We start from the raw sequence: 19,063 nt of genomic DNA, 5'->3' as shown, positions 1-19,063 counted from the left end.
TATCAACACGAATTGATAAAAGTGGAAAAACTCTGAGGCTTGCCGAGGATTTTTTCCCATTTATCAACAAGTGTTGATATATTTTATATCAAAAGACACGAGGGTGAGATTTTATTTATCATGCAACATCATTCTTCCAACTTTTTCAGTTTGAAGACAGTAATAAGCAGTGTCTTAAGTGTAAAAAGTACTACTAACAGCTTCAGTAGCAGAGTCATTAGTGATGTCATTTGATTGTGACGTCATGGTAACCAATGACGTCACAATAGTCTGCAAAGCATTGTGATGCAATTTCATTGCAGTGATATCTACACTGTAGATATCGCTTGATCTCACCCAAGCTATATCTCCAGTGGGAGCCAGTTTTGGATGATAAACTAGTCTGTGTCCATCCCTATATTTCATAATCACATGAAACCAGTACAATACTCCATGACTGGGTATGTTGCACAATCTGCAAAGTGGCTGTCTGATCCTTATCTAAGCCGGTTGCTTCAACAAGATGATGGGCACTTCTGATTCAGATCCTGAGATTTGGCCTCCTGGGCCCCGTTCCTCAAAGCGATCTTAGCGCTACGATGATCGTAAGCCAATATTAAAGTATGGGACTTACGATCACCTTAGCGCTAGGATCACTTTGAGGAACGGGGCCCTGATAGTGTTGTCTTGTTTGTTTGTTGTTCAACGCCATGCAAATAATCAGGTCTGGACCGCACAATCCGATGATTGATATTTTGAGCAATGATACACACCATCGGGTACGAGTGAGTATGGTTTTACGCAGCTGTTAGCAATATCCCAGCAATATCACGGCAGGGCACCAAAAATGGGCTTCACACATTGTACCCATGTAGGGAATTGAACCTGTGTTTTCCGCATGATGAGCCAACGCTTTAACCAATTGGCTACCCCACAGCTCCCACGTCGGATACAATCACACGCTATCAACCAAGTCTGACCACTTGATCCATTTGGTCGACTCTCATAACCCGCCTAGAGACCGATTCCAAATGGCATGACTCATGGGTGATGCAGTAGCATTAAAATATCGAGAGTGAGTGAGTGAGTTGGGTTTAACGCCACTTTTAACAGTATTACAGTTATATCGCGGCATGTCAGCTTAATGTGGGAGGAAAACCCAAAGTGATGCAGGTCTCAGACATTTACCACTTCGGTGAAACCCACAAGCACGGGTATGGTGCTGACAAACCTAGCATTAAAATAAATTGCAACACTTTTAAGGACACATAGAGTCAGTGTAGCGGACAGCCAACACAGTTTTTTTCACTAAACAGCTTAAGGGCTTTTGTCTGTTCACATTGTCATGACAACTGATATGCATGGGGAGAACAAAAAAAATACATACCCTTCCTCCGAGAAATCTTTGTTCGAGCAATTCTTGTTTCCTGGGGTCCAGACCTAAATTGTCCATACTGTAGCCTGTAATAGAACGAGAGGCGATACAGTACATCCTTCACTGTCAGACATCACACACAATCTATAATTCACAATCAAGACCAACTTAGAAACACTAAACCATTACACATTCTTATAAGGGTTTAACCCCGCTTTTAACAGTGTTCCAGTTATATCACGGCATGTCAGCTTAATGTGGGAGGAAAGCCCATTGTGATGCAGGTCTCAGACGTTTACCACTTCGGTGAAACCCACGAGCATGGGTATGGTGCTGACAAACCTAGAAATATAATCGGGGCGAACCGGGATTCAAACCCACAATCATAGGTTTCTGGCGTGCCCAAGGGACACAACTCTGCACAGCAAATCACAGCGCCTTAGACGACTGGGCCACCCGTTCCCCCTAATATGATGAGCAATGACCCTTGCCAATCAACCATGTCAGCTAGCCTGACCACCTGGCCTCTTGGTCCCTCCCTCTTACAACCTGCATCAGTTGCTTGACCAGTGAATTCAGTCTCATACACTTAATAATAACATACTGAACATTTTTTGTATACACAAATTATATCATGGTATCCATCACCAAAATGCTGTTATTATTCATCAATAAATTAACTCTGTTCTCAAAAATATGGCCTGACCATGACGTGACGTGACGTGACGTGATGTGACGTAAGATGACTATTAGCATAAATTAAATTAAAATAAATTAAATTGAGAATTTGTGAAATATATTTTCTCATTAACAATTGCTCAAATACGTTGATCTCTGAATCTCTGAAGCCACAGGTTTCGAATGTCTTTTAAAGTTTGTCAGATTTTCTGCTTCTCAGATTTCTTGTGGCAGATTCCCTAGCAATGGTCCAGCATGTTGAAATGACCTATCGCCATCTGTTTTGGTAAGTGACTTTGGCATCATTAGCAGATGTCGATCTTTTGATCGGAGAGAACATGCAGGCTTGTAAGGGTAACATCAGTTCCTGTAAGTATGCAGGAGCCAAATATGGCAGAGAATCTCATCAGATATCAAATATATCATCACAAGTCAATAAAAGTTCAAAACACTGAGGCTTGCCAAGGAGCTTTAAACTTTCATCAACGAGTATTCAAATATTTGACGTAAATATTATGAATAATCCAAAATCATTCTTCCCACTTTTTCAGTTTATAAGCAGTCTAAGCAGTGTCTTGAGTTTAAAAAAGTAGTGAGTGGGTATGGTTTTACAACGCTTTCAGCAATATTCCAGCAACATCACAGCGGGGGACACCTGAAATGGGCTTCACACATTGTACCCATGTCGGGAATCGAACCCAGGTCTTCGGCGTGACAAGCAAACGCTTGAACCACTGGGCTACCCGACCGCCCCAGTTTAAAAAGTACAGCTTACCAGCTTCAGAAACAGAGATTAGTGATGTCATTTGATTGTGATGTCATGGCAACCGATGACATCACAATGGTCTGCAAACCTGAACCACTGGGCTACCCGACCGCACCAGTTTAAAAAGTACAGCTTACCAGCTTCAGAAACAGAGATTAGTGATGTCATTTGATTGTGATGGCATGGCAACGGATGACATCACAATGGTCTGCGAACCATTGTGATGCAATGTCATTGCAGCGATATCTTCAGGGAAAGATTGCTTGATCTCAACAAGCCATATCTCCTATGGACTTTTTCTTCCAAGAAATATGATTTCCTACAAAATACTGAAACAATATTTCCAGTTTCAGGTTTCCATAAATATTCATACAAATATGTCAAAGAAGGGGTATTCATTTCTTCTTAAAGGTAATCTGACAAGCACTTATCTCTGAATGAGTCTCTAAAGTCTAGATGGTACCATTGACAAATGTACACAGAGACTGTATTAAAAAGATTTCAGTGTACATCCCCATTATTTACCTGTTTACACAAGAATTAACGGCTGATCCTTCCCTGGATATAAACGCAAAGGGTTTTATTTCCATAAACAACACAGGCATCATACTTCCGGGGATTACTCTCGACAGCCCATGAGACAATACCAGGTTCAATGTCTGCAGCAAATGTCAGTACAAATTCCCAAATTGGAATCTTAAATTTCCCAATTCATGTTATTAAAGTCACAACTCATGTTATGTCTTTGAAAAGATGAACTGCAATAAAAAGGAAGAAGCTTTAATCCTCATGTTTGTTTGTTGCATTGAATGCAATCTTAAAATACATCTGAACTTATGGAAGTCATAACTTAAAAAACTTCCAATTTTAACCAAGAATTTTGTTTTCCCAATCTGGCTGGCATGGGCACTTACTTCAGAATCCAAGAAATACCTGACTTAACATTCTTCAATCCCATCAAGGGAGTTAAAACATATTAAGGCTCAGTTGTCATGGTAATGGTGCCAGCATATCGATATACTGTATCATTTTCGCTGTGCCCTGCTTCTAATAGCGGTCTTATTAGATCTGAACAAACTATCATAGGATCCTGGCAGGCCAAAGGGAGGTAACTCAAACAGTTTCCATGAAAGTTCTAAATGACACATCTCAAGGAAACTATAAAATGCTGGATATTTGGCCATAAATTAACCATAAGCTACATCCCTGACAATCTCATGACCAAACAGCCCACCTCATATAGTTCTGCTGTCGGAGTACCTACTGACACATTTGTTCACTTCGTTAAGTACTTCATGGAAAGTCTACTAAGGCTTCATGTTTAAAGTCAATAATTAGTTTAAGAAAATACAAATATTTTTAAAAAATGCCTCCCACATCACATTTTTGGAAAATTCTGGATAGTTCTAATAATTAAGCTAATGTGCTCATACAATAGGGTAAAAAATATATTTCAGAGCATCTGTCTTGGAATAATGTTCTCAAGAAGTAATCCAATATATCCAATATATTTTTTAAGCCAATTCTTCAGCATGATTAAAGCGGTGTAGATTATAGTGCAAGACAAAGAGAAAACATATTTAGCTTATGCTCAGGCCTTCTACGAAACAGTAAATCAAGCACTAACTGCCACCTACGTCTCAACCAAACCAACAAGGCAATTAAACTGAAAAATGTTGCCATAGCAACCACTATGTAGGAGTTCAGAAACATGCAAGTCTCAGGTCACTGACTCAACATCACACATCTATTTCGGATTTCTGAGTGAGTGAGTGAAAAGTGAAAAGTCCTGCTTGACAACGGTATAAAAAGCTAAACTGAAACGTTGCAATTACAGTACATTAAGAAGATGTTATCTATAAAACATTTATTTTATTTTCATCTACTTTGTCACCGGTCACCTTCTAAGAAATGTCAATAAAAAACTTCCGTTTGAAAAGTGTTTCAGGGAAGTGATGACATGTCATCTTAATGATGTAGAGACGTGATGCAAATCGAAAACATTTGCCTCTGTCACAATACACAACAAAGGCATGACCCCTTAAGTCAACGTTAATAATTACCTTTCAACATCAGATTCATGGCAAGGGCGCCTGGACTTTCATGCATAATTTCGAACAGACACCTACCTCTAAAATCCATGTTCACAAAACAGCAAATATCCTTTGAATGAAATCGTAACAGCATGTCCTGGGGTGGCAAGTGTAGGTAGCTCTACGTCAGCCTCCACACAGAAGCTGGCTCACAGCATCCCACCCAGGGCATGTCCAATCCTGCCCCACTCCCCCCCCCCACACCGAGGTAATTCTTTTCAGTTCAGACCCTGCTGCACAGCCATTGTCTTACAGGGCTCTTCAAACCAGCTTAATCGTCGGACAAACTGCTAATTGCTTCTGAGATTAGCTGACCGTCTCAGAGTCAGCCCTGATTCACAGATCAGTGTAAATCTAAGCCCATTGATGGAAATGGCTGTTGGATAATTTTGAATGGGAATTGTTGCTCTCTTTTCTGTTACTAAGAGACTTGTACATGTGAGTGATCTTTTAATTTCTTAATTCCTCTGATGCAATGTTTAAAATTAACATGAAAAGAAATTAGGTCCATATGCACTTGTAATCACATGCCGCATTTGTTTTAAGATGGTTTACGAGACTTTACTGATAAAATAAGATAACTCGAATAAATTTCGACAAAGAATTTTTTTCTTATTGTTTTACAATTAGGTGAAATGAAAAAAACACACAAGATTTTGTTTACACAGTTTCTAAGAAATGGTGAATAATACTAATATAAATGTTTATCCATACCAAAATAATATCCATCTTGAATGTTAAAATTTGTTTGTTTTCATTCAATAGTAACCACGGTAACAGTACATGTATTAATCTGTTAGTTGAAATGTTTTTTCCCGCAAAAACATTGATTTTGAGGCGAAACATTTTGTATACAAACTCATAAAAAATAAAAGGCCCTATGAAAATTTGCAAAATTTACCTTTGGGTTTGTTTTGATTTTAATCTACAAAACTATCTGTGTGTGTGTACACAAGGAACAGGTGCGTGACCCATGGTGTAATCTGGGGACAGCATGTAGGGCGAGGAAGCCAAATGAAGGCAGGTCACCTAATCAACCGGATAGCTTGTCTTGATCACAATAACTGTTTTATATCAGTCCAGTGTCATCTGTCACCAGAAAACTCAAGTGTAAGAAACTGGAAGCGCTGGGCATTATTTAAATTTTGAGATTTAACATTGGTTTAAAAAAGCAACCAATCAATCAACGGTCGATTAGGAATCATTGAATGATAAGAAAAATTTATAATTAAACCAGCGGTAGAAAGAGTTTTTGGTCCACTAGTGCTTACAATGATAGATAGCAAAACCTTTAAAAAGGTAAATGTCTACAAGTCCTTATGATACTTTAACTATTGGGCAGTTAGGCAAGGACTATAAGACTAGTGCCAAATTGTAACCCTGCAAAAAGAGTCTTTCTCGGGATAAATGAAGCTTAACCTTGTTTCTCCTTGTCCTTAAAGTAATGTTGAATGTTCATGACTGACGAGGTCCCTAAATTCAACCTGACGAGGTCCCTACATTCAAACTGACGAGGTCCCTACATTCAACCTGATGAAGTCCCTACATTCAACCTGAAGAGGTCCCTACATTCAACCTGATGAGGTCCCTACATTCAACCTGATGAGGTCCCTACATTCAACCTGACGGGGTCCCTACATTCAACCTGACGGGGTCCCTACATTCAACCTGACAGGGTTCCTACATTCAACCTGACGGGGGTTCCTACATTCAACCTGACAAGGTCCCTACATTCAACCTGACGGGGTTCCTACATTCAATCTGAAGAGGTCCCTACATTCAACCTGATGAGGTCCCTACATTCAACCTGACGGGGTCCCTACATTCAACCTGACAAGGTCCCTACATTCAACCTGACAGGGTCCCTACATTCAACCTGACAGGGTCCCTACATTCAACCTGACGGGGTTCCTACATTCAACCTGACAAGGTCCCTACATTCAACCTGACGGGGTTCCTACATTCAATCTGAAGAGGTCCCTACATTCAACCTGATGAGGTCCCTACATTCAACCTGATGAGGTCCCTACATTCAACCTGACGGGGTCCCTACATTCAACCTGACAAGGTCCCTACATTCAACCTGACAGGGTCCCTACATTCAACCTGACAGGGTCCCTACATTCAACCTGACAGGGTCCCTACATTTAACCTGACAGGGTCCCTACATTCAACCTGACAAGGTCCCTACATTCAACCTGACGGGGTTCCTACATTCAATCTGAAGAGGTCCCTACATTCAACATGACGAGGTCCCTACATTAAAAAATGACGGGGGTCCCTACATTCAACCTGACGAGGTCCCTACATTCAACATGACGAGGTCCCTACATTCAACCTGACGAGGTCCCAACATTAAATCTGAGGGTCCCTAAATTCTACAACTACAGGGGCCCACCATAAAAACAAAACAGCGTTCAAATCTTCCATTATTGTGCAGCATACACCATTTAGTGTAACACATGAACACATCCCACTGTAAACCTTGCAACAGGAAGTGCATATCTGTCTCCCTTGTTTTGAATACATTATCCCCTAAGAATTCATTTAATGAACTAACAGCAAATAATTGGTTACAGATATGTAAATGTGACAGGGTGGTCAGGCTTAGTGACTCAGTTGATTGCATGTCAATATACTCCAAAGGAGTGGGCCCTTGCTCCTAACACCAATAACTGACCTGTGAAGATCCAGGTTAGAATAGGTCTTCAGCAACCGATGCTTGCCGGAAAAGGCGACTATACTTGTCGTAAAAGGCTACTAACAGGATCGGGTGGTCAGGCTCGCTGACTTGGTTGATGCATGTCATCGACCCCAATGGCGTGGATCGATGCTCATGATATTAATCACTGGATTGTCTGTACAGACTCGATTATTTACAGACCGCCGTCATACAGCTGGAATATTGCTGAGTGCAATGTTAACCAACAAACCAACCAACCAACATCAATCACTGGTTTGTCTGGTCTAGAATCAATTATTTATAGGCCAGACTTTAAAACTTTGGTAACTTATACAGATATATGATAAAAACTTGGGGCTGGAAATTGGCCATTGACAAGTTATGTACATGTGTGCCGGGATCTGTTTATTATAAAGGGAAGCTACAAAATGAATTTGTTTTTGATAAACTTGGATGAAAATCTAATAAGGTATTAAGGTCTAACTAAGTTGAGACAGAGAGCTGTTTGAGCCACTTTGAACAGTGTTTCAGTCCTATCATAACAAGGCCCGAAGTGAAGCAGGAATTTGATGTTTTTCACAGTAGTGAGAAAGGTATGGTGAATAGGGAAGAATGAATCCATGAATTAAATGTATGATTAAGGAAGCAAAGTACACAAAACAGACCCGGAAATACAGGAAACTCACAACATAATCAACATGATACAGTAAAAAAACAAAATTGCAATGTCATATACAAATTCTCCATCGATAACATACCCGGTGTTCAAGAGTGAGTGAGTGAGTGAGTGAGTGAGGGAATGAGTGAGTGAGTTTAAAGCCGCTTTGAACAGTATTCCAGTTACATCACGGCGTGTCAGCTTGTTTGGGGAAGTGGTACAGATCTTCACAGGCATGGGTATGGTGCTGACAAACCTAGAAATAACTGGGTTTCGAAACCATAATTTGAGATTTCAAGCTTGCCCAAGGGACGGAACTCTGTTCAACAATTTGTGGCGCCTCAGATGACGGGGCCATCCGTGCCTCAAGCATGAAAGTAAGGGGGGGGGGGGGGGGAGGGTTAGTTGTTTCAATGTTAAAAGTTAAAGGTTTAGAGGTTCTCATGATTGAAATACTTTAGAAGGCCTGAAGCACACCACAATCCCCCCTCAGTTTCAAACACTGAATATCACACTGCAAACCCATTCTCCATATATTCTTTGGCCAAGCTAAAACCCAAATCAGCACAGAGTAATATGCTGTCAATCATCACAAGAACCCCATCAGACCCCACCCCAAGACAGTTGTCTGTCTTCATTCTGCCAGTAGTTGATTGATGGACTTATGGACAAGGCAAATATACTCAATTCAACTGTAAACCAGTTATTTGCTTATTTGCCTATTTGGGTTATTTGCCTATTTCTTGCCATTGACAGAATGAAACATGTCAAAATTTATAGAATCAGATCTACAATTTAGACAGCATGTACATTTAAAATGGAATTGTAACATCATTCTGACAGGTCTATATTGGGGACAGGATATTGCTTTAAGCAGGTCAGATATATCCTTTGAATAGGGCAAAGACCAACTGTTAACACATGATACCAGTCAATATACAAAATACACAAACAATGCTGGTCTTTGAGAGATTTACCACGCTTGTGAAACCAACATTGTGTATGGTGCAGACACACCATCAATCAGGATGAATCTGGGATTTGAACCCATAATCATAGGACTCTGGCACCCCAAAGGGAGGCAACTCCACACAACAGCATTAAAGATGACAATAATGCTACAAATTCAACGGGATTCTCAGCAATCAGATCATGTAGTCATGGTACCAGGTGTCCGGAAAGGACTCACCAGGATTCCCAGCAAACAGATCATGCAGTCATGGTACCAGGTGTCCTGAAAGGACTTACCAGGATTCCCAGCAAACAGATCATGCAGTCATGGTACCAGGTGTCCTGAAAGGACTTACCAGGATTCCCAGCAAACAGATCATGCAGTCATGGTACCAGGTGTCCTGAAAGGACTTACCAGGATTCCCAGCAAACAGATCATGCAGTCATGGTACCAGGCAAGTGATAACGGTGTTTGTATCCACATCGAAACATCAAATTTATTGCAACAAAAATTATCTCGCTTGTCCATCATACCAACTTCTAAATGCCACTTCATGGTGCCCGGTGTCCAGCAAACAGATATTGTAACCATGATAAGGTGTACAAATATACAAATAGTCAGTGAATAACATGGACTACAAAGCTTAATTAATGAGCAAACTCACAGATTTATAGTCCTAGCTCACTGAGATACCATGCTGCAGTTTAACATGAATACCCCACTCAAACACAGTGTACTGACTCCGAGCCGACCAGTCCTTGTTTTAGCCCCTTAATGCCGAGCGCCAGACAGGGTAACAACAAGTACCATCTTTTTACTTCTTTAGGTATGACGCGGCAGGGCGGACTCTCTACCACTAGACCACGGAGGCTGTCCCCACAGTAAGGATACAGGGTGTCCAATAGTCTAGTTGCATGACTGCACTTTATCAGGCTAACACACTACCCATTGGCCTAACAAAGAACCGAACTGAGCGACTGCCTACAAGACCCGGAGAACTTGCTAAATGTTACATGCATTCTTAGGTATAGCAGAAGTTTCAAATTTTGGAAGTGTTCTGTTATCACTAATTAGAATAAATGTTAAGCTGTGTCCTAGGTTGACTTAATTCCTTACCAATCCTCAGACACAAGTCGAGTGATGCGGCAATGTAGAGAGTGCCTGGTGAATCAGTTGTACTGACTGCTAGTTTATAATGGTGTAATGGAGGTACTTCAGTTGCATCAAGGCCTGTGGGAATCTTGTTCATGGATAACACTGTGATGCCTCTAGACAAACTGTGGCTCGAGTAGGTGACAGGGCCGTAAACACACACTCGGTCACACAGGTCATAGCTGGTGATACACAACAAGTATAGCTGGTGATACACGTCAAGTATAACTGGTGATACGGTCAAGTATAGCTGGTGATACGGTCAAGTCATAGCTGGTGATACACAACAAGTATAGCTGGTGATACGGTCAAGTATAGCTGGTGATACGGTCAAGTCATAGCTGGTGATACGGTCAAGTCATAGCTGGTGATACACAACAAGTATAGCTGGTGATACGGTCAAGTATAGCTGGTGATACGGTCAAGTATAGCTGGTGATACAGTCAAGTCATAGCTTGTGATACACGTCAAGTATAGCTGGTGATACGGTCAAGTATAGCTGGTGATACGGTCAAGTATAGCTGGTGATACACGTCAAGTACAGCTGGTGATACGGTCAAGTATAGCTGGTGATACACAACAAGTATAGCTGGTGATACGGTCAAGTATAGCTGGTGATACAGTCAAGTATAGCTGGTGATACGGTCAAGTCATAGCTGTTGATACAGCCAAGTATAGCTGGTGATACGGTCAGGTGATAGCTAGTGATACAGCCAAGTGATAGCTGGTGATACAGTCAAGTATAGCAGGTGATACGGTCAAGTATAGCTGGTGATACAGTCAAGTATAGCTGGTGATACAGTCAGGTGATAGCTAGTGATACAGCCAAGTCATAGCTGTTGATACAGTCGAAGTATAGCTGGTGATACAGCCAAGTATAGCTGGTGATACAGCCAAGTATAGCTGGTGATACAGCCAAGTATGAGTGAGTGAGGTGGCAAGTATTGAATTTAGTTCCCCTTCCAGACCACTGACAAGCACCACATAGAAATAACGGTATCTTAGTCCATCTGCCAGACAACAATAAATAAATAACTGGGTTTCGAAACCATAATTTGAGATTTCAAGCTTGCCCAAGGGACGGAACTCTGTTCAACAATTTGTGGCGCCTCAGATGACGGGGCCATCCGTGCCTCAAGCATGAAAGTAAGGGGGGGGGGGGGAGGGTTAGTTGTTTCAATGTTAAAAGTTAAAGGTTTAGAGGTTCTCATGATTGAAATACTTTAGAAGGCCTGAAGCACACCACAATCCCCCCTCAGTTTCAAACACTGAATATCACACTGCAAACCCATTCTCCATATATTCTTTGGCCAAGCTAAAACCCAAATCAGCACAGAGTAATATGCTGTCAATCATCACAAGAACCCCATCAGACCCCACCCCAAGACAGTTGTCTGTCTTCATTCTGCCAGTAGTTGATTGATGGACTTATGGACAAGGCAAATATACTCAATTCAACTGTAAACCAGTTATTTGCTTATTTGCCTATTTGGGTTATTTGCCTATTTCTTGCCATTGACAGAATGAAACATGTCAAAATTTATAGAATCAGATCTACAATTTAGACAGCATGTACATTTAAAATGGAATTGTAACATCATTCTGACAGGTCTATATTGGGGACAGGATATTGCTTTAAGCAGGTCAGATATATCCTTTGAATAGGGCAAAGACCAACTGTTAACACATGATACCAGTCAATATACAAAATACACAAACAATGCTGGTCTTTGAGAGATTTACCACGCTTGTGAAACCAACATTGTGTATGGTGCAGACACACCATCAATCAGGATGAATCTGGGATTTGAACCCATAATCATAGGACTCTGGCACCCCAAAGGGAGGCAACTCCACACAACAGCATTAAAGATGACAATAATGCTACAAATTCAACGGGATTCTCAGCAATCAGATCATGTAGTCATGGTACCAGGTGTCCGGAAAGGACTCACCAGGATTCCCAGCAAACAGATCATGCAGTCATGGTACCAGGTGTCCTGAAAGGACTTACCAGGATTCCCAGCAAACAGATCATGCAGTCATGGTACCAGGTGTCCTGAAAGGACTTACCAGGATTCCCAGCAAACAGATCATGCAGTCATGGTACCAGGTGTCCTGAAAGGACTTACCAGGATTCCCAGCAAACAGATCATGCAGTCATGGTACCAGGCAAGTGATAACGGTGTTTGTATCCACATCGAAACATCAAATTTATTGCAACAAAAATTATCTCGCTTGTCCATCATACCAACTTCTAAATGCCACTTCATGGTGCCCGGTGTCCAGCAAACAGATATTGTAACCATGATAAGGTGTACAAATATACAAATAGTCAGTGAATAACATGGACTACAAAGCTTAATTAATGAGCAAACTCACAGATTTATAGTCCTAGCTCACTGAGATACCATGCTGCAGTTTAACATGAATACCCCACTCAAACACAGTGTACTGACTCCGAGCCGACCAGTCCTTGTTTTAGCCCCTTAATGCCGAGCGCCAGACAGGGTAACAACAAGTACCATCTTTTTACTTCTTTAGGTATGACGCGGCAGGGCGGACTCTCTACCACTAGACCACGGAGGCTGTCCCCACAGTAAGGATACAGGGTGTCCAATAGTCTAGTTGCATGACTGCACTTTATCAGGCTAACACACTACCCATTGGCCTAACAAAGAACCGAACTGAGCGACTGCCTACAAGACCCGGAGAACTTGCTAAATGTTACATGCATTCTTAGGTATAGCAGAAGTTTCAAATTTTGGAAGTGTTCTGTTATCACTAATTAGAATAAATGTTAAGCTGTGTCCTAGGTTGACTTAATTCCTTACCAATCCTCAGACACAAGTCGAGTGATGCGGCAATGTAGAGAGTGCCTGGTGAATCAGTTGTACTGACTGCTAGTTTATAATGGTGTAATGGAGGTACTTCAGTTGCATCAAGGCCTGTGGGAATCTTGTTCATGGATAACACTGTGATGCCTCTAGACAAACTGTGGCTCGAGTAGGTGACAGGGCCGTAAACACACACTCGGTCACACAGGTCATAGCTGGTGATACACAACAAGTATAGCTGGTGATACACGTCAAGTATAACTGGTGATACGGTCAAGTATAGCTGGTGATACGGTCAAGTCATAGCTGGTGATACACAACAAGTATAGCTGGTGATACGGTCAAGTATAGCTGGTGATACGGTCAAGTCATAGCTGGTGATACGGTCAAGTCATAGCTGGTGATACACAACAAGTATAGCTGGTGATACGGTCAAGTATAGCTGGTGATACGGTCAAGTATAGCTGGTGATACAGTCAAGTCATAGCTTGTGATACACGTCAAGTATAGCTGGTGATACGGTCAAGTATAGCTGGTGATACGGTCAAGTATAGCTGGTGATACACGTCAAGTACAGCTGGTGATACGGTCAAGTATAGCTGGTGATACACAACAAGTATAGCTGGTGATACGGTCAAGTATAGCTGGTGATACAGTCAAGTATAGCTGGTGATACGGTCAAGTCATAGCTGTTGATACAGCCAAGTATAGCTGGTGATACGGTCAGGTGATAGCTAGTGATACAGCCAAGTGATAGCTGGTGATACAGTCAAGTATAGCAGGTGATACGGTCAAGTATAGCTGGTGATACAGTCAAGTATAGCTGGTGATACAGTCAGGTGATAGCTAGTGATACAGCCAAGTCATAGCTGTTGATACAGTCGAAGTATAGCTGGTGATACAGCCAAGTATAGCTGGTGATACAGCCAAGTATAGCTGGTGATACAGCCAAGTATGAGTGAGTGAGGTGGCAAGTATTGAATTTAGTTCCCCTTCCAGACCACTGACAAGCACCACATAGAAATAACGGTATCTTAGTCCATCTGCCAGACAACAATATACAGCCCTAAGTACCTTGTTGAACTATTCAGAATGAAAAGTGACCTGTTTTACTTTCCAGTGCAGTTGGAACACGAAGAAGTAGCCACACACATTGTAGCCATGTTGGGATATTGGTGTGACAAGCAACCGCTTTACCCAGTAGCCTACTCCAAGTCCCCTTGCGGAAAATCCAAGGTGTATGCATGATCTACTTCACATCTACCAGTACCACTGGGAAAAGACAAGGGCTTAGCGCTGTTCAAAATAAAGGGTGGGTGAGTGAGTTGGGTTTAACGCCGCTTTTAACAGTATTCCAGTTATATCACGGTGTGTCAGCTTAATGTTTGAGGAAAGCCCGAAGTGATGCAGGTCTCAGACATTTACCACTTCGGTGAAACCCACGAGCACGGGTATGGTGCTGACAAACCTAGAAACATAATCGGGGCGAACTGGGATTTGAACCCACAATCATAGGTTTCCGGTGTGCCCAAGGGACGCAACTCTGCACAGCGAATCGCGGGGCCTTAGACGACTGGCCCACCCGTGCCCCCTTCGAAATAAAGGGGAGTCCTGTCACCCTGAGGTTTGCACCTTGAGGACATACTGAATCTTTATCTGTTGCCATTAGGGCCATGACAAGGGCACCTGGAATTTTATGCTAATTTCGAGCACCAACATGGCAAGCCTATTAGAGGCACGACACACTGTACATATATTTAGTCATGTGCACTATATAGTCATGACAAGATCAACTTTCAGTCTACAGGATATTAATAACAAATAACATGCCGGTAATATTTATTGTATTGATTGACATAACATTTAAAACTAACAATGAAAACAAACAATTTATGTAGCAGTCCCTTCGATGTTATGTCTGGCTCAAAAACAATGTTAGTGTTTACTGTTGTGCATTGAACACATGTGTAGAAGAATTACTTCCCTTGCAGTCAACAACACAGAAGCCACCATGCATACTGATTACCCAACCATTTCAAGATCTGCATGATTGAGTTCTATACAGGCCTGAGTCTGATACCCATCATGGGAAAACGGTGTCACCCATGAAAAAAGGGATGTTTAGGGTTACATGACACACCAAGGGAAAATTCTAGGGTGGGGCCTTGTGCTTTTAGCCCTTAAATTTGAAAAAAGCCCACATTTTCAAATATAATGGGGCATTTTAACATTGTGCTGTGTTGGCAAGTTTGGGTATACCTCTGTAACAGGGGTTCGGAAACGGTCATATGCGCCGGACATGTCCGATTGGGAATCTCAAAAGTCTGTTTAAATTTTTCTGTTCGGACATTTTAAAAAACAAACAACCCTATTTGAAGGGGGCGTGGCGTGGCGTGTCTGATTGGGATTTTAAATTTTCCGGACCCCTGCTCTGGAATATTTGAAATTTTCTTATTAATCCAAAAATCCTTGAGTGAACCCTGTACGCCTAAAAGCTTTTCATTATTCTTTATGTCTTTGTATGACAAACCATACATAAAAACTATGCCTTAGATCTATGAATTCACCATGTATGCTTGATTACATCCTGGGGATGACAGTTGGGAAGCGTGAGTGTGTGAGTGAGTGAGTGAGTTGATTTAACAGTGCTTTAAACAGTATTTCATTAATAACATGGCATGTCAGCCTGATGTTGACTGAAAGCATTAATGCATTACACATTTTTCCCCTTTGATGAAACCCATGAGCAGAGAGTGTATTTTAGGTGCTGACAAACCAAAGATTATGATCAGGACGCAAACCTGAGATTCAAACTAATGATCAGCAGACCCTGGCACAGGTAAGGGACGCAACTCTGAACAGCAAATATCAGCAGCTCAGACACAACAGTTCCACCCAGGGGACTGTAACAGAAATTGTTCATTTTTCATTATAAGGTATAAAATGTAATAATTTCAAATGAAATGTTCATTACTATACAAACAGAACCCATCTCAGTTAGACTCTCTAGTCATAATTGTGCATATGACTCTCACAGGGGGTCATAGTCGTAATTGTGCATATGACTCACACTGAGTCATAGTCATAATTGTGCATATGACTCACAGTGAGTCATTGTCATAATTGTGCGTGACTCACATTGTTGTCGTAATTGTGCATATTACTCACAGTGAGTCATAGTCATAACTGTGCATATGACTCACAGTGAGTCATAGTCGTAATTGTGCATATGACTCTCACAGTGATTCATAGTCATAATTGTGCATATGACTCTCACAGTGAGTCATAGTCATAATTGTGCATATGACTCTCACAGTGAGTCATAGTCATAATTGTGCATATGACTCACAGTGAGTCATGATGAGTCATGATGACTCTCAAAACAATATGCAGTGACTCACAGTTCTCATCATGCGTTCTGACACCCATTGCTACCAATCTGTAGGGCTGGCTAAAGAGATTGATAGTCGGAATTATCGTGGGGAAGATTGGTTGGTTAGTTGTATTAAGCCGCACTCAGCAAAATTCCAGCTATATGACAACGGTCTGTAAATAATCGAGTCTGGACCAGACAATCCAGTGATTGACATCATTGCATTGAACACGAAGTTGGAAGAATTAAAGTCAGGTAATTTGCATATGTTTTTTGATTTGTTGAAAGTTGGTACTGACAAAAATTGGGGGGAACTGGTTCTTTTTAGAGTTGCCAGTCCACCAGGACAGGCAGTTTCAAAAAACAGCAGGAACACTGACACACGAAATTTGAGTCGTCAGTATGGGAGATTGCAATACTCTAGAAATAGAACAGAATCAATAGAGTTACCTCCCATAATGGCAGAAGTAGAATAGCGCCACCTGTAAGCATGGCAGATTACAAGAACATTGTAGCTGAGGGCTCGCTGACATATTGTTACATTAATAACCATCCCTTCCTTTAAACCTGTTTTTTGTGGTTTGCTTTAAGGAAGAAAAACATTATTGTGATACCAGTAGTAAAGTCAGTCCATTTCATGATACAAATCGTATCGAAAGATACCAGTCGATACTCAGCTCAACAAAGAAGTATGACTGTCCTGAATCTTTGAAACTAATAAACATTGTGGTTAGCATGTTACATATAACGAACCCATATAGAAAGAAAAAATTCAAAGTGCCAAGGATCAATTCTTGATTTTCTTCAACAAAGCACTGAACATCCATATACGGTGAAGGGCTTCCGAGTATGTGCAGTGATATATCAGTAAAATTCTTGGAATCATGTGCAGTGTTTCACAGGTTACACGGACAGACATGGCCACTGGTCCGTTAATTCAAGAGTAGTGAAAATCTCTGAGGCTCCAGTTGTTTTTTTCCACAATCTGGTTATTTTACGTTATTCTCTAGTTTGAAACGAGCTGTGGACCAGTTGGAGGTGAGGTCAAATGGGGGTAAATGTCGCGTTAAAGATTGTTGCACTTATATAGCGATGTGCATGCATGCACGTGTGTGTCTGCTTGTACTTGTCCAGACTAATGCCAATTTGACAGTGCTAGCCCACTGAGATACCAAGCTGCAGTTTAACATGAACACCCCACTCAAGCACAGTATACTGACTCCGTCCCGAACAGTCCTTGTTTTTGCCCCTTAATGCCGAGCGCCAGGTAGGGTAACGACAACTACCATCTTTTAATATCTTTTGGTATGACACGGCTGGGGATTGAACCCCGACCTTCTGCTCTCCAGGCAGATGCTCTATGTACAAGACCACAGTGGCAGTGAGACTAGTTTGATAGTAAGCGTGGTGTCTACCCGTGTCTCCGGCCTAGAACCCCATGTTTCTGCCTAAGAACCCCCAAATTATAACTGAGGCGCCCCTTGACTCAAATATAGATAGATCTAGGGCTGGGACGATTCCAATTTTACTACCCGGGTACCCACACCCCTATTACAACCCTACCCGGGTGCCCGCTGTTGGTGTCAAGAGATAGGTACAAAATGTCCGATTGGGAATAGTAGACCTTGCAGAATGTAACTAGATACATGTATAAAACGATGTGGTCATGCATACACTGAAGTTCACTGTTTTTGTTCAAACATTTATAAGTCAGAAGGAACGTGTTCATAGTCATGAAGAAATGTGAACATTAGAGACTTAAAATTGTCATGTAACCATGTAGTTATATTGTGAATTTTTGTCATTTTTGAAACAATATATCACATGACTAACCACGGGTCCGGGTAGTCCTGTGGGTACCCGGGTCCTACTCAGTACCTACCCGACCCGAGTTAGCCAGTCCCGGCACAAAAGGAATTTTTGTCATTTTTTAAACAATATATCACGTGACTAACCACGGGTCCGGGTAGTCCTGTGGGTACCCGGGTCCTACTCAGTACCTACCCGACCCGAGTTAGCCAGTCCCGGCACAAAAGGAATTTTTGTCATTTTTAAACAATATATCACGTGACTAACCATGGGTCCGGGTAGTCCTGTGGGTACCCGGGTCCTACTCAGTACCTACCGGACCCGAGTACCCGAGTTACCCGTCCCAGCCCAAGATAGGTCCATTCAGTCTGTACTTGCCTTCAATATATGGCAAACTGTAACTCCTGTCATTCTCTTTACCAGATATGCATAAAACATGCTATCATTTTGTCATTATGAGCTTTGAGAGCAATTATATAACATACTGCATCCCGGAATCAGATACATAATGTAAATTACAATTATACATACATATATCAAATCAAATACACATATCCTACACTAATAACACCTTTCACAGACTCAAGCTTTGGTAGTCTTGGCAACTGATTTAACAGGTTTTTTTACTGATAATTTAGTTAGAATGAATTATATTTCTAGAAATAAGCCAAATCAAACTGCATTTAATAACACAACAAACCCTCCAAT

General features: G+C 41.5%; 1 protein-coding gene across 7 annotated transcripts in view; it reads right to left on the bottom strand.

Annotated features, from left to right (window-relative positions):
* Positions 1–19,063, bottom strand: part of LOC139464966 (serine/threonine-protein kinase tousled-like 2) — a 54,765-nt gene that overhangs the window by 33,979 nt on the left and 1,723 nt on the right. For all 7 annotated transcript variants that reach the window (XM_071246599.1, XM_071246600.1, XM_071246601.1 and 4 more), the window contains exon 2: positions 1,367–1,440. In XM_071246599.1, the coding sequence (XP_071102700.1) occupies positions 1,367–1,440 (74 nt within the window). The remainder of the gene's footprint in view (positions 1–1,366; positions 1,441–19,063) is intronic.

The sequence above is a fragment of the Haliotis cracherodii genome, unplaced genomic scaffold, assembly GCF_022045235.1.
Source record: "Haliotis cracherodii isolate W230 unplaced genomic scaffold, xgHalCrac1.p SCAF_17, whole genome shotgun sequence".
In the NCBI taxonomy this organism is placed as follows: domain Eukaryota; kingdom Metazoa; phylum Mollusca; class Gastropoda; order Lepetellida; family Haliotidae; genus Haliotis; species Haliotis cracherodii.
The sequence above is the reverse complement of the archived record's forward strand: the minus strand, read 5'-3'. Positions and strand labels throughout refer to the sequence as shown.